The 15,980-nt window shown below is 47.5% G+C and overlaps 1 protein-coding gene across 1 annotated transcript in view; it reads right to left on the reverse strand.

The window, feature by feature from the left end:
- Positions 1 to 1,075: 1,075 nt before the first annotated feature.
- OBSCN (obscurin, cytoskeletal calmodulin and titin-interacting RhoGEF) overlaps positions 1,076 to 15,980 on the reverse strand; it is a 181,241-nt gene continuing 166,336 nt past the window's right edge. Inside the window, 12 exon segments of the mRNA XM_088064601.1 lie at positions 1,076 to 2,511; positions 2,632 to 2,781; positions 3,267 to 3,342; positions 3,783 to 4,006; positions 4,651 to 4,890; positions 5,691 to 5,811; positions 7,070 to 7,240; positions 9,464 to 9,586; positions 10,003 to 10,170; positions 10,289 to 10,399; positions 11,391 to 11,513; positions 12,091 to 15,670. Of these exon segments, the coding sequence (XP_087920727.1) occupies positions 2,334 to 2,511; positions 2,632 to 2,781; positions 3,267 to 3,342; positions 3,783 to 4,006; positions 4,651 to 4,890; positions 5,691 to 5,811; positions 7,070 to 7,240; positions 9,464 to 9,586; positions 10,003 to 10,170; positions 10,289 to 10,399; positions 11,391 to 11,513; positions 12,091 to 15,670 (5,265 nt within the window). The 3' untranslated portion in view covers positions 1,076 to 2,333.

Consider the following 15,980-nt stretch of genomic DNA (forward strand, 5'->3'; position numbering starts at 1 on the left):
TGCAAATAGGTGACTGGTCCATACACTTGTCTGGTCACACCCTGCACCTGATCATTTATTTTCTACCTTTAGTATCATTGGCAGGATGGCATCAGCTTGTGGTGAACCACTGAAAGGTCAGAGAGCAGAAAATATCCTCTCCAGAGATGTAAGAATTTCCTTGGGGTTTTCAAATTGTCTTGTTTGTGGTTCTCTTCTTGTATCTGATGAGGCCTCCAAACAGAGCAGCCTCAATCCCTTATGGGCTACAGCCACTCAAACATATGTTTTATCTGCTGGATCAGTGCAGGATAAAACTTTGCTCAACAAGCTCTGCTTTGCTTTATTACCTTTCAACAATTAGGGTTCTAACCACTTCCTTCCACAAGTTAAATCCAAGCCTCTCCTGCATGGAGAACAGTGGATTGATTTTAATGCTGACACTAACCTTGAACTTTGGAGATTATTTGTGATCGAGGAATGAAACTCAAACTTTTTCACACACGTCCAAACGTCAGATCCAGATTCTGCTTTGTTCTGCAAAGGGCAGGGTGATGTTGTAACTGTGTGTTAATCTGCCTACCTGCCTGACTGGTCATTAGCCCCAACCTCATGGTGGTGGTGGAAATTCAACAGAAACTATCAAGCAGTTGTGGCAGAACCAAGGAAAAAAAAAAAACCTACCTGTAAGGCTTGACTGCGACAGCAGTCAATATTTCCATTAGCAATTCCAGCACTTTTCACTCCTTCCATGCTCCATCTACAGCTCTCACCTATTTTTTTGTCACCCATGGGTTCACTCCTCTGAAGCCCTTCTCACATTCTGGTCAATGCGAGTTCTAAACCATGCTCAGGAATGCCTGGGGGTAGCTGGGCAGCTCAGAGCCATCATCACATCCTGACCAAGTAGTGTCCTCCTTCCAAAGCTCTAGGAAAAGGATTTTTCATGTGGATGTCTTGCATGGATGTGGCTCCCAGCTAATAGAGAGTGTGTACTGGTTATTACAGAGAGCCCAGGTCAGAGTTGAGGGGCGAGGGGTGTGTGCTCACAAATGTGGAATGGGATTGGAAAAGGAATGTAAAAGTAATGAATCAATTCAGCAGAAAAATCTGTGTTTATTTGCTCGTCAGAATGGTTTATTTAACCAAACAGTGTTGAGTCTATAAAAGAGCTCAGACATGCTCAAATGCATGCAATTGTGAGAAGCAAAATAAAGGAAGTCATATATGGAAGAGCATGAAAGCTCCAAATGAGTTAATCTGCAATTAAGTTTTATGTTTAGATAGGTTTTTCCCTGACACTGAGCTTCCCATCCCAAAGTGCACCAGCAAGAGCAAAGAAACAGCCTGTGCCAACAAAAACCTGACTGAATTTGTGGAAGAAGTTAAATTGGATGGGATCCAGAGTCTTGAAAGGTTTCCTGGGGGGCAGCCCTCATTGCAGTGTCTGTATTGTGCAACTCCTCTCCTCCCAGAGCACGGAGTCTGGTCCTAAGCCCTTGAGTTTCTCTCCTGTCGCACACAGTAAAGACAATATCACTTAAACATTCCAAATTTTACAATCTATTGAGTTGGTGCCTGCTCCCCACAGCACAGTGAAAGCTCCTCTGCTCTCAGTCACAGTTCCTGCTCTGCATGCTAAGCAAGGGAAGGAGTCACAATGCTCCATCTTTCATGTTTGGAACCATATAGGTTAAACTTGTGGGAAAAAAAGCATTCCTGGATAAACAGCCTCACTTTCAGAATTGAACTGCAATGTTTTCCTGTTCTCCTTCCTCTAAACACAGCCAGACACAGCTCTGAGAAAGCCTCCTCTTACTGCTGTTCATATGGAAGATTGAGGGATTCATCAATCACTGCAGAGAAACTCAAAGGAACACTGAATGTGTGAGTACAAAGCAATGACACAGCCAACACCATCCTTTGCAGAGGAAAGCAGGGTTTGAAGGTCAAAGAGGAACATGACATTTCAGGATTTTTAAAAAGAGTTAAAACACTCAGCCTTTACCAGGGACACTGCTGCCATATCTCCAGGGAGATACGTCCCTACTCCCCAGGGAAGAGCAGCTGTTTCAGAGTGGCAAAGTCTCCTAGCGGTACAAAATCTGCTCGTTACAAGGTCACTGTGGAGTTTGCTGCCTTCACTACCCAGTGTCCCAGTTCCCCCCAGGGGTCACACATACACAGAAACAGCCCGTGGCAGGCAGGACACACGGATAAAACACGGTGGGGTCGGGCAGAGAGCAGCTCCCCCAGCTCAGCTGCCGCACCACATCTCGGGAGGAGGGTTTGGTACCAAACACTCAGTGCAGGAGGGCACAGGGAGGCAATTCCCATCTGTCACCACATCCACATCACTGTGCAATCATGAGGCCATACTTGGAGCACAGCAGGCCCCTCTTCTTTTCCCGTTCCATGAGGAAATTCCTCAGTTTGGTGGTGGGGAAGGTGACCAGTGCCTGCTGCCTGTTGTCCAGACCTGTCTCCTGGAGCCACGGGCTCTGAAGGCACTCGGAGGCTGACGGCCTTCCCCTAGGACAGACAAAGGTGAGGGGTCAGTCAGGGATCCGTGCTGCATGAGGAGGCTCCTTGCAAACGGAGAGAAGGGGCAACAGCTGGGATCTGCTGCTGGGGAGACAGGCAGCCTCTCACCAAGGGTTTGCACACAGGGTGCTCTGGAGGAAGGACACTGCTCCCCCGGAGAGACCCGCGTAGCACCGCGTCAGCTTCAGTTTTCCTTTCCTGGCTGTTCTCAGGAATTCACAGGGTACATCCGAGCTGACGGGGTAGTTGGCACTCAACCTGCCCCCGGAGAAGAGAATTGAAAACATGAAGCTGCCTCCAGCTCTGGGGCTCCCAGCATGAGGAGGATGTGGAGTTGTTGGAGCGAGTCCAGAGGAGGCCAGCCAAGTGAGCAGAGGGATGGAGCACCTCTCCTTTGGGGAAAAACTGAGAGAACTGGGACTGTTAATCCTGGAGAATGCTTCAGGGAGACCTCAGAGCCCATTCCAGCCCATACATAAATGAGCTCCAAGAAAGCTGGAGAGGGACTTTGGATAAGGGCTTGTAGTGGTGGGACAAGGATGAACAGTTTTAAATTAAATGAGAAGAACTTTAGATTAGATATTAGGAAGAAATTCTTCCCTGTGAGGGCAGTGAGGCCCTGACACAGGTTGCCCATCCATCCCCTCCATCCCCCAGCTTTCCATGGCATAACCAAAGGAGATTAGCTCTGAAATTGTGATTTTAAAGCCACTGCCAGGGTAGGGAACAATCAACTGACTCACATGATGAAGGCTGTGATTCCGACGGACCAAATATCAGTCTGGGGAAGGGCTCCTTGCTCTGTCAGCAGTTCTGGAGCTGGAAAAGTAAACTGGTGTGAGGCAAGTTCCTCTCCAACACACTGAGAGTAGCACAAAGGCAGTGGATACTTTTATGCTTTGCTGCCTTCCCAACAGGGAAGAAGAGGCAGCTCCCAGGACAGAGAAGCTTCTGCATGGATGCTGATTGCAGTGAAACCATGAGAACCTCTGGGCAGGTGGCAGCAATTCTTTATCCCTGGATAAATGGACACATGGATACCAGCCAGAGCGGCATTGCTGTGAGCTCTGTCCCCTGTGGTCTGCAGTGGGACAACTGTCACCACTCACTGCTCCCACAAACTCACAGTGTCACTGGAGAGCAGCACCTGGAAGACTCTTCTTGTTGGGACCATCTGCTGCCTTGACCAATGTTTCTGTCTTTCTGTTTAGCACAGATTGCAGATAAGCCCCAAGCCGCTGTGACTGAGCTCTACTCACCCATGGTTTCCACATAGTCCGAGCATTTGTCCATGGTAATAAACTTCTCTGGTGTGTAGAACTGTGCATTCCCAAAATCCAGGAGTTTCAGCAGGTTGGGCTCGGTGATGATCATGTTCTCTGACCTGAGGTCCAGGTGCAGGATGTTGTGTGCATGGAGGTACTCGGTGGCACTGAGGATCTGCCACAGGTAGTCTCGGACCTCCACTTCTGAGTACGATGTCCTGGGGGGAGAAGGGATAGAAAATGCAGGTGTCCTGTGTGCATGTCCATGTTCTACACCCACCATCACCCACCCCTGGGTGTCTGTCCCATCAGACCCTTGAGAGTCAAGAAGAAACAACTCTAGTTTAGCAAATCAGCTCTGTGTGGAGAGGCTGGTCCATCCTGTGAGTCAGTTTACAGATGCAACATGTTCAGGATGTTGTAGAGCTGAAAGAGAGAAAGCAGCTTTGATGCCCACAATTCCCTCTTTTTTAATCACAGGATTTCAGCAGATCCATTTTGTGCCACTGTGAGAAAGAAACAATGAGTCTTCCTGACCACAGTAACCTCCATGTTCGGGTGTTGGAGTTAATAGGTGTTGGTGTAAGGAAATCCTTCATGCTTCTCATTATGGGAGATGGAGTTTGATATCAACCACTGTAAACCGCTTTCAACATCTCAGCTGGGTGGCCCTGAGTTGTTTCGCTGTAGGAACTCAAGTAATTTTTTTTATCTCACAAGAAGATGCAGAGCAAACACTTTACAAATCCTGTGTGCAATGACAGATGGAGAGGGGTGATCCAGTTTGTCAGGAGAAAGAAACAGGTATCTTCCTCCCGACAGCAGCAGCCCTGACTGGAAAACTCTTCGCTCTTGTTCTTACCGTAACGCCAAGGAGTGGAGCAGCTCTGGCCCCACACACATCTCCTGGATCAGCACCAGGTGCCGGGGGCTGATGTAGGCGCCCTTCAGCTGGGCTATGTTTGTGTGGTGGAGCTTCCTCAGCACCTGGTACTCCAGCAGCACAGCCTGCTTGTCCTCCTGCCAGTAAGGGATGATCTTAGCGGCCAAAGCCTTGCCGCTCACCTTCTCCCGGCACTGCCGGACGATGCTGAATCGGCCCCTGGTACAAAGGAACACAGAGGTGTGTTAATCTTCTCTTCTGTTCTTTGAAACCGCCAGGATCCCACGCTGGTTTTCATCTGTGCCTGGTGGGGAGTTATTGCATCACAGTTTGCACATCCTCCTGTGTCTTTAAACTGTACAATCACTTTAAATTACATGAGTGAGAGCTTAACTCCTCTAGAGAGAGCAAGAGAACTTCCCCTGTTGGTAACAGAAATCAGTGTCTTTCTTCTAGGCAGAGAAAGTTGAATCCCAGCACCCTGACTGAAGTGCTGTCTGCAAAGGTTGGTGCAGCAAGGACAAGAAACTTTGTTAGTCCTGGGCTCATTTCATGATAAATCAAGTGGCTGCCCCCCTGCCCAGCACATCTGTTGTGAGAGGAAAAGGGGGGATGGTATTAAACTAAAAGAGGGTTGATTTAGACCAGATATGAGGAAGAAGGTTTTTTTTACAGTAAGGGTGGGAAAACAACCTGGCTTTGACCACTTCCAGGGATGGGGCAGCCATCTGAACTGAAGCTGAAGGCAGCTTCTCTGAACAACCTGTGCCAGGTTGTTTTACTCTTTCAGTTTGAAGCCATCCCCTTGTCCTGTCCCTAAATCCCCTTATAAAAAGCTCCTTTCCATCTTTCTTGTAGGCTTCCTTCAGGTACTGGAAGGTGCAATTAGGTCACCCTGAAGCTTCTCTTCTCCTGACTGAACAAACCCCAATTTTCTCAGCCCTTTCCTCATAGGAGAGCTGCTCCATCACATGTGGGATTTCCCTCTGTGCCATTAAGAACTCGGTTGGATTCTCTACCTTTTGATCTCAGTTTGGAAGGCGTAGGTCTGGTAGGTTGGGAAGGGCTCAGGGGGTGTGATCATTTCACTCTCTTCTTCAGGGGCAGCTGATGGGAGCTCCTGTGTGGCAGCACGAAGTTCTGCAGGGAGAAGGGGACAGGGGTTACACAGGAAAACATCTCTGTGTGGAAACTGGAACCTCTCTGAGTCTCCCCTGCTATCAATGAACAACAAGCAGAACTTTCTCCAGGTGACTCTGTGTTCCAGCTGTGGCACCCAGTTCTGTTGGAAAGCAACAGATTCTGCTCTGTCCACCCAAAGATTCCCTGATATGGCCACTCCAGACAATGAGATGGATTCTATGTTGTGTGCTATGGTATCAAACATCTTAGCCACTGTTTCTTATTTTCTCACACAACAAATCCTCGGGATATGGTAAAAAGTGACAAGAAATTAGAAACTTATTGTGGCTGGATATTTCAGGGCAGCAGCTAGAACTTGTTGCTCTGGTTCTGGTGTGTGCTCGTGTCCAAGCACTCCCTGAAATACTAAAGCATCCCTTTAAAGCATCTGGTTGGAAAAGCTGGACACACTGAGATATGATAACAAATCCTGAGGAAAAGGAAAGCAGAGGACTTGGGGTGAGTTAAAAATATCTCTGTGAACCAATTTTTACAGAGCAGTCCTCTCCATTGGGAGGAAATTCCAGCTAGACCATCCTTCTGTTTCTTTACAGAAAGGACATTTCCTTTGCTGTGAGGATGTGTTTGCTGTGGGGCCATGGATCTCTTAATTTTAAAAACATGTGTGCAGTACACAGTAGTCAAACTGGTGACAAAAAATAGTAAACTGAGATTTCTTTACTTCAGAGACAAAATACAGCTGGAAAATTCACCACAGTAGGACAGTAATTCCCAATGGAATTATTTCCAGAATAGACAAGTTAACTACTGAATTTAGGATTTAGTCCATAATATATGCAAGTCCAGAGTTTTCACCAGTGCAAAATGTGTATCAGTAGATAAATTCCTCCACTAAAACATTTATTGTACAAGACCCATTTCTACATAATCTCAAATCAAAACTGTGTCTTCAACAGGTAATCTGCAGTTCCCAGGTTTTTGTTTTATTATTAAATTTTAAATAGTTACACATTGTTTATATTTGCATGATGTTATCTTATTGTGGTTTTTAATATGTTTATACCTATTCCCCTGTGTCCAGAGTTAGAAAATCATTAGAAAATAATTTAATTTTAGATGCAAAAGCCCCAAACAACCCTAAACCAAGTGGCATTGGCCTTGATTCACTTGCTCTTGGCTTCTGGGCTCACATCTAAAAGGATGCAGTGGGCTTGATGAAGGAAAATCCCGAAGCTTTCTTGATGTTTGGTCTTACCCATTTGATCCTTCCCAGTGATTTTCACTTTGGCAGAGGGGTCGCTGTAGGGGCCCATCCCTGCCTTGCTGGTGCAGGCTGTCCTGAAGTGGTAGGTGAAGCCCTGGGGGAGGTTTCTGGCATAGTAGCAGCAGTCAGTGATGTCAGAAGCAAGAGTTGTCCACTCCCCATCTTAACCAAGGGAAGAGAGAAAAGAGATCAGGACTCATTTTAATATGGTCACAATGGGTGTGAGGATTTTTGAGATTTGGGGTTTTGTTATGTTTTTTGTTGTGGTTTTCTTTTTTTTTTTCACCAACTTGTGTGCTGGGAATGTGGAAAAGCCAACTTACCATGGCCCTTTTGGGGCTGTACCTGTGTTATTCTCTAAAATCAGCTGGTTTATATCTGATAATTCCAAGTTGTGCCAATATTGTTCCAGAGGAGTGGTGAAATTTTCCTGTATTTTTTCTCTTATCTAATTCATGCCACCAAACTCCAGTGGAAATGTACATCAAGAACTTCAAGCAAAAGACAAATCACATTTTTTTTTTCCTGTTGGCCCTGTCTTGAATCCAGTTAAGACCATGAGGTGCAGGATTCCTGGACAGAGCCATCCACTAACACCATCCCAGCAAGCCCAGTGTTTGAAACATGGACGGTTTTACTCAGGTTTTTTTGAAACTCAGATGATTTCTCATGGAACTGGAATTTTAGGTACCTTCTGGACTCATTATTCATGGGACTAAGTTAGGAAGGAGAAAATCCCCAGCAGACATTTTAATCAGCATTCCTCCCACACGATGCTGCATCCCACGTTTTGCTGCTGTGCTCAAGGCCGAACACAACTCCCTGCAACTGCCTGAGATGAAACCCATCCTTCCATTCAAATAAATTCTGGCCAAGAGCCTCAAACCATTGGATAAGCAGCAATTCCCCACCCAAACCTGAGGTATCAATGATTTTACAGGGTACTGGTTGAATTGGGGGCTGTTTGTGCAAGAAGGAGCAGGTACAGCTTAGAACTAGAGAAAAATATGTGCAGAAGCAGCGTACAAAAACCTGTTTTCAAATAATGGATAAAACAAAGAATTTATTCCTGATTATCTTAATCCTCCTGGGTTCAGAAGAGCAGGATTTTGCATGTTCCTGCCAAATACACAAAACGCAGTGGAAAATTGTAGATGCTGTTTCCCATTTTTCTTCCTAATTGGAAGAACTTGTGTTTGTATCCTCCCCAAAATCTCTCCTACAGTTGTGTCAAAAGGAATGATGATAAAGAATGTGTGTTGGAGGTGTTGGAAGGAAGGTGACTCACACCAGCTCCAGAGGGAAAGGGCAGAAATCTGCTACCCATGCTAATCCAAAAAGGAGTGTTCGTGGATTGTTTGTTTGAAGAATTAAGTGAAGGAACATGGAGCAGCTGAATCCAAAGGGCTGTGTTTGTGTGGCTGCAGCAGGAATTGCTATCAGACATCACACTCAGAATAACGACAGCAAATCCATCCCAAGAGAGGCAGAACAGCCTTGGGGATTTGATACAAAGCTTTTGTAGCTAAACAGGAAAACATTTAATTTTGACAAGGGCAGATAGTGACAGCAAGAGTGGAAACAGCTTTAAACATTGAGAGACTTAGATTAGATGTCAGGAAGAATTTATTATTCAGAGGGTGGGGAGGCCCTGGCACAGGGTGCCCAGAGCAGCTGTATCAGCCCCATCCCTGGAAGTGTCCAAGGCCAGGTTGGACAGGGCTTGGGGCAGCCTGGGATAGTGGGAGGTGTCCCTGCCCATGGCAGGAGGGCTGGAATTAGATGTTTTTTAAGGTGCCTTCCAAACCAAATCATTCCATGATTAAATGATCCTCTGACTTTCATCAGCCTCTGGACCAAGCCTCAAAAGAGAATATCAAAGTGGTGATGCAGTTTTGTCAAACTTATCTTGTCCTGGCTCTTTTCCCTAAGCTTCCTTCATAGCCAATGGGAAAAGAAAGCACAGCTGTTTAGCAGAGGATAAATTGCCTGTTTAATAAATCATCTTTCTCCAAGACTGTACAGAAAACCTGAGCTGGGATGATGTTGTTTAATTAGTGTCTAATTTTGTCAGATTACCCAGAGCTGCATATCAGACCAGGAATTTTCTCCTGTAGCTGCTCACTTTTTGGTTGCACTTTCCACACAGCCTTGTTTGATTCACACTTTAACAAAGCCTTGGTAGGAATATGCTAATTCCAGGCTGATTTAACCAGCACAACCCCTAACTTTCAGATGGTTAAATGATAGCTGCATGAATCCCATTCCTAACTCTAAACTGGGGAGTTAAACCAGGCTGTTTCTGAATAACAATGAAATATCCAGCTGGTGAGGAGATCATACAAACTGAGATGTTCCTTGCAAAACATAAGGACAGCACTTTACCTTCAGTCTTGCACTGGACAGTGTAGTGGACAGGGGTGTTGGTTTCCACAGGTTTCCAAACCATCTGCACTCCATCCTTGTAGACCTCCACGATGTCAGGGGGTGGAGGGCAGGGGGGAACCTCTGTGGAGAGGAGGCACAAAACCCCATGAGTGTTAACTGCAGCACTGCTGTGATACAAAACTCTACACCCAGCATGTCTCAGCTACAGATATTGTTTATATATATATATATGTAGAAAACATGTATATGCTTTTTATGTATACATATATATACACAGAGCTAATGGAATAGCAATTTTACCATCCCTAATTTAAACTCAGTATTAATATTTTTGTCTTGGAGTGGCTCTTAATCCAGGAGAGAAAATAAAGAGGGAAGAAGAGGGAGAGAACCCTGCACAGGCTTCAGACCACAGCAAGGGAGAGATCTTCCTCTGCACCCATGTGCAGAAATCTCACTTCAAAGGTATTGACAGGTCACATTTTTGGGGGCAGAAGTACTTAAATACCTATTTCTGTAGGTACTCCTTCTCTCACCTGTTTTTCTTATGACACAAGAGGTGGATGCTGAGCCCAGAGAGTTTGTGGCCACACAGGTGTAAATACCAAAATCCTCGGCATTAACAGAGAGAATCGTTAACAGCTGGAAGTGTTTGAGCGTGGAAGAGATGAGGATCCGGCTGCTGCTCTGGACAGGTATCCCATCTGGAAAGCAGGAGAAGGGAGAGATAAGTACCCTGAAGATTGATACCCAGGTGCTTAAAGCTCTCCCTGGAGCACTGTCCCGGGGGTCAGGGACTCTCTGGAGGGCTGGCAGTGTCACCTCTGAACCAGCTGATGTGCAGGGAGGAGTGAGCTGCCGTCCGGCACGAGAGCGTCACGCACTGTCCTGCGGCCGCAGCCTGGTCCATGAGCTCCTCAACAAACGATGGGGCTGCAGAGAGGAGGGAAAGGGGTGACTCAGAATAGCCTGGAGACCTTTTTGTGGAAAAAAAATCCCTGCAGGACATCAGAAAGCATTTTTAATGGGGTGAAGAATTTTTCTGGTTCCTGGTCTGCCATTCCTTTGACCACCATTTTGAGAATCCCCTGGGCATGGAGCACACAGGTGAAGGAATCCTGTTCACCTGTGGGTGCAGTGGGACAGATGGATCTTGGAAAATCCATGGGGAATATCTGCATTGTCCAGCCCTGGTACACATAAAGCAGCAGAACAGCTCAGAGCAGAGAGAGACCCTGTCACAGTAAGGGTTTTCCTCTGGCTGAACCTAAATGTGGGGGCAAAACTGAACTATGGAATTTCAAGGACGAGGGGCTCAAATAGGATAAGAGGAAATGGCCTCCAGTTACCCAAGGGAGGTTTAGTTTGGATATTAGGGAAAATATCTTCATGGAAGGTGTTGTCAAGGACTGGAGGAAGATGTCCAGGCAGTCACCATCAGGATTTAACAGGGATTTAACAAATGTGTGGCACCTGGAGACATGGTTTACTGGTGGCCTTGGCAGAGCTGGGTTGATGGTTGGACTCAGTAGACTTAGAGGTCTTTGCCAACTAAATGATTCAAGATCAAATGATCAAGACAAAACAAGGAGAGAGAAGGAGACAGGATATTGGAAAGATGGATATTGCAGAAGAAAAAACCCTATAAAGCATCAAATCTGCTCCTATCTCCATGGGGAAGGGGGAACTCAGGTTTTCTTCTGTGTTTCTCCAGGGTTTTTTTCTGCAGTGTCCAGGGGCTGCCAGCCTCCCACACCTGCCCTTCCCAGTGTTTGTCTGGGCTCTGTGGAATGCTGGGACAGTGACATGACCTCAGAAAATGCTCCTGATGGAGTCAAGGGGAAACTTGCCAGAGAAAAAGCAATTCTTTCCTGAATCACCCTCTGAGGGTAAACCAAATCAATGACTCCTGCCACAGCAGTACCTTTCTCCTTTGGGGTGAGGCTTGGTAGCTTGAATGAAGGGAGCGCTGATTTCCTCTTCAGAGATCCTTCAGCCCCTATTAACAGCTCCTTTTCTGCTGCCTCACTTCCCAGCTCACCAAACTCTGTTGTGACAAAGGGTGAGAAGTCATTCGAGGCCATCCTTCTCCCCATGGCATCCATTGGCAGTGACAGGTCTGCCTTCACACATAAATAGTCACAGATTCCCTTATTAACCAGCATTTGATTAACAGGGAAGCCTGTGACAGCTGCTGCAAACAAAACAGTGTCCTGGAAGAACAGGGAATATCCAGGGATGGCAGAGAAGAAAGGACAGATCCTCATGTCCAGTAACCAGGGTGACTTCAGCTTCTCCCAGTCACTTTAACGTGACAGATTTGCCACAGTCAGATGACAACTGCAGCAAGGAAAGCATCACCCAGCCCTGATCTGCTTCTGTGCAGCCTCAAGCAGGGAATCTGAGCCACTTCCATTGGTGCATTAACCGAGCTGGCTCTGCACTGAAGCCAGCCAGTAACAGAGATCTGATGGTGGAAACTACTGATTTCAGAACCTACCACAGCCAGATTTGCAATTCCAGTCTAACCACAGCTTCAAATATGCTTGGAAAGAGAAAAAGGCAGCTTTAACAGAGCCCACTTATAGCAGCAAATCTATGAAGGAACAATGTGAGATAATTACCTTCCTCTGGCTCAGGAGATGTCTTTCCTTTTAGGATTCTTGAAATATGGGCAACAGAAGCTTTTACTTTCTTCTTCAGACTCTGCTCCACTGACTGCTCCACTGAATGAGACCTTGCATACGGCTTAAAGAGTCCAGGCTTGGTGTGGAAGGAGCTTTTCTGCTTTCCACTGCAGTCCTTTTGGGAGCTATACATTTCTTTATGGCTCTCTGCCCCTTTCCCCATGGCTAATAAGTTAGCTGCCTTTGAATCCTCAGATATTTCTAATTGGTTCTTCCTGTTCTTGTCTTCCTGTTCCCTGATGCACAGTTTTTTGTCCTTATGGAGATGTCCTGCAGGAGGGGACCTTGCCCTTTGACCAAGAAGCATAAACCGTCTAGGAACTGGTTTGGGCGAAGGCTTCTTATAGCTCAGAAACTCAAATGGAAAGTAGACAATGTCATACAAATCTGAGAAATTCAAATAGGCAGGCTCCACTTCTGAGATGTCAAACTTGTGGGGGCCGCTGCCAGGACTGGGTGTTTCATCTGACAGGTCTTTGATTTTCACCAAAGAAACTTCTGGGTGTTTCCCAGTGTCCTTGATCACGGGCACATGGATGGGTCTTTTTGTAGTGTCCAAGCTCTCTGTGGAGGAAACGCTCTCTGGGCTGGAAGGGGAGGTCTCAAATGCCAAGTCCTCCAGCTGCTCACATTCCTGAGGAACTGTCTGTGCTACCTGCTCCTCCAGGACTCCTGGCTCCTCACTCACAGCAAGGTAAGGTTCTGCAAGGCCATCCTTCTCAGTGACTTCTCCTCTTCCATCCTGTTGGACAGAAGGGAAGGAGCTGTCCATGTGTGTTTGGCTGCCTTTGTAGAACATCTCTCTGTGAGGAGAAACGTGCTTCTTGCTTCCCTTCTCTCCAGAAACTGACTCTGCCCAAACATTCATCTCTTCGGAGAGGGAAACCATCTCATCCACTAAGCCCTCCAGCACAGCAGACTCCTCATCACTGTAGAAAGAGGATCTGTGGTGTGACAGCTCCTGACTGTGCTCCCTGCGGAGCAGTGGTGGGGCAGCTTTTCCAGCATCACATCTTCCACTTTCTAAGGCAATGCCTCCACCCTCACCATAAACCTCTGGATATTCCTCATATTCCAGGTCATAGGCTGAAGCTGGAGCAACTTCTGGTTGTGAAGGAGTTAATGCACCTGAACTGCCACTCTCCAGGCCATCTGAAATCCCAGCCCTGTGCTGCTCAAACACCCTGTGTCCAGCCTTGGGGAAAGGAGCAGCCACAGCTTGTCCAGCTGCTCGGCTTCCTGTCACAACAGATCTCATCTCACTGTGAACTGACACCTCTGGATGTTCTTGATTTTCACTCTCCCAGACCTGAGGGAGGACAATGCATTGGGAGGACACAGCTCTGGCTGGGTGTCTGCTCTCCAGAGCAGCAGGATCTGAGCCATGGCCTTCAAGAACCTCCTGGGGTTCAGCTCCTTCATGGGCCAAACTGGAAACAACCTCTGTGGCAAAAGCTGAGCTTTTATTCCTCAGAGCAGCAAGTTTCTTCTTGCTGAGAGCCTGCTGTGCTCCACCAGAGACCAGAGGTGGCACTGATCCTGGTGGTGGGATTTGGGGAACACGGAGTTGCTCTCCCTTCAGGACAGCTGATGCTGTGTCTGAGTGAACAGGAGCCTTCTTGTGTGTTTGGCTTTCATCACTGTGGGCTGATGGTGCAGTGATTCCTGGAACAGCTTCTTCTGCATCTTCCAGGACAGCAGATCTCACCTCTTTAGGGGTCTTCAGCTTCTGAGGAACACCTTCACCAGAGGTGAGGGTACCTGGCTGTTTGCCCAGCATGACAGTAGCTGCTGGAACACTTTTCCCAGGAATTTCCTCACTTTTGTCTTTACATACTGGAAGCAAATCAGTTTCTTTTTGTTCTGTTGGAACAGCAGAGCTTTCATGCTCCATGAGTTCAGATCCAGCAGTGCCATGAGCAGAAGTCTTTTCATCTGAATGTTTCTGCCTTTTGTCTTTCCAAGGTGGGGCTGGGGCTGTCCTTTTGATAAGCAAGCTTCCACCTGTTAGATCCGGGTGGCTGTCGGTGGGAGCAGGCTCCTGGGGCAGACACACGCCTCTCTTACTTGGAGGAAATGACCTCAGGGTGGTCTCTGACTGTGTGAGGGTTGAAATGGACTCTTTGCCCTCCTGAAAAGCAGAGTCAGAGGCACAGCCAGAGGCAGATTTACCCTTTGTGCTCTCATGTTTTGGAGCTGATGGTGCTGTTACATCTGAGCACTGGGCAGTTGGAATGGGGCTTTTGCCTTCCAAACACTCAGCGTCCTCCTCAATCTCAGTGGCTTTTGACTTCTTCAGTAAACGCTTCCTGTTCTCACTCCTAAGAGGTGACACTGGAAGTCCCTCTAGCTGTTGTATAAGAGCAGGTGGGCACCCGTTCCCCTCACAGTGTGTGGAGGGAGAGGGCTTCTCTCCTGAGCAATCCTTGCTGGCTCTCCTGACATCCCCTGGCTCTGCTGTGTCTGCTGAGCATCCCTTGCCGGGCCCTGCGGAAATGTCACAGTGATCACTGCCTTCAGGGCAGCTTTCCTGGGACAATACATCACAGTCCTCCTCCAAAATATCTTGTTCCCTCAAGGATCTGGAGGTTCTCAGCCTGTAGTCATCCAGGGAACGGCTGCGGCTGGCCCCAGCAATGGCAGGGTGTGGTGGCTTCCTGGCAGTGTCAAACGACGCAGATTTGGTCAAGGATCCCAGCAGACTTTCCTTGTGATCATCTCCTCCTCCTTCTTCTTCTTCTTCTTCCAGTTCAAACTGCTCAAGGAGGGGTTCACGGAGGCCACTGAGGGGCACTTTTGAATACCCACCCTTCCGGAAAGTCCTTCTGGCTCTGTCGAGGTGCCTTCTGAACTCCCTGCCTGGTGAGGAAGGCGGCCTTGCAGGCAGCTCAGTTGCTTGGCTGTAGAAGGTGCTTTTAATGACACTCTGCCTGGGAACACAGGCAGATGGCTTTTCTGTCCCATCCCCTGCCTCCTCCGTTCTGTCCTTTTCAGATAAAGATGTATCTGGTTTTTCTTTCTGATGCAGAAGCGATGTGCTTTCTGTGGAAGCCCTCAGGGATGAGGGCTCAGCAGTGCCACCTTTTTGGGATGGCTCTCCCCGAAGGCTGGGAAGGAGCCTCTCCTCTTTCTCCTGTAAGATACTCGCCATGAGCTCCTTGCTCTCTGTGGGTGATTTGTCCCCCACCTCTGCTTTCATCGAAGCATATTTCCTCCTCATGGGTTTTACTGGAGGGATGGAGCTTTTGGCAAGTTCCCTTTCACTCGCACATTTCAGAGGCTCGGGATGGCCTGGGACATCAAATACGGGCAGGTGCAGTTCAGGGGTGGAACCAAAGTGCCTCTTTTTTGGGAAATTGGAGTTTTCATTGTCCGAGGAGGAGCCGCTGGTGCTGGATGAAGTGCTTTCCTCAATGAGGTGTCGGGAGATGGCCAGGGAGCTGTTGTCATGGGTCCTTTCAAGGATTTCTGGGATGGACCTCATCACCAGGATGGATTTGTAGCACATCAGGGAGCGCTGAGAAGGAAAACAAGACACAGTCCAAGGAGATGGGAACATGGTGGGAGTATGGAAAGCACACACACCAAAATGAACTCCTGCACCCCCGAATACCACACCCATGAGTCTGATTAGACACTGCCACCCTCTGCACATGTCACCTCAATTTCTCTCCAAATCATCCTCTTCCCTCATTCAGAGACATGAAATTAAATTGATTTCAGGGAACACACTTGCTCTTGTGACTGGGGGAAACAGGACTCTGTTCGAGATCTCCAAAGTCAATCTGGCCACTCAAAAGAGATGGAAAGGAGTTTTTGATGGAAAA

The sequence above is a fragment of the Pseudopodoces humilis genome, chromosome 1 (genome assembly GCF_049639895.1).
Source record: "Pseudopodoces humilis isolate 2021_Gansu_Grassland_sample_001 chromosome 1, ASM4963989v1, whole genome shotgun sequence".
Classification (NCBI taxonomy): Eukaryota; Metazoa; Chordata; class Aves; order Passeriformes; family Paridae; genus Pseudopodoces; species Pseudopodoces humilis.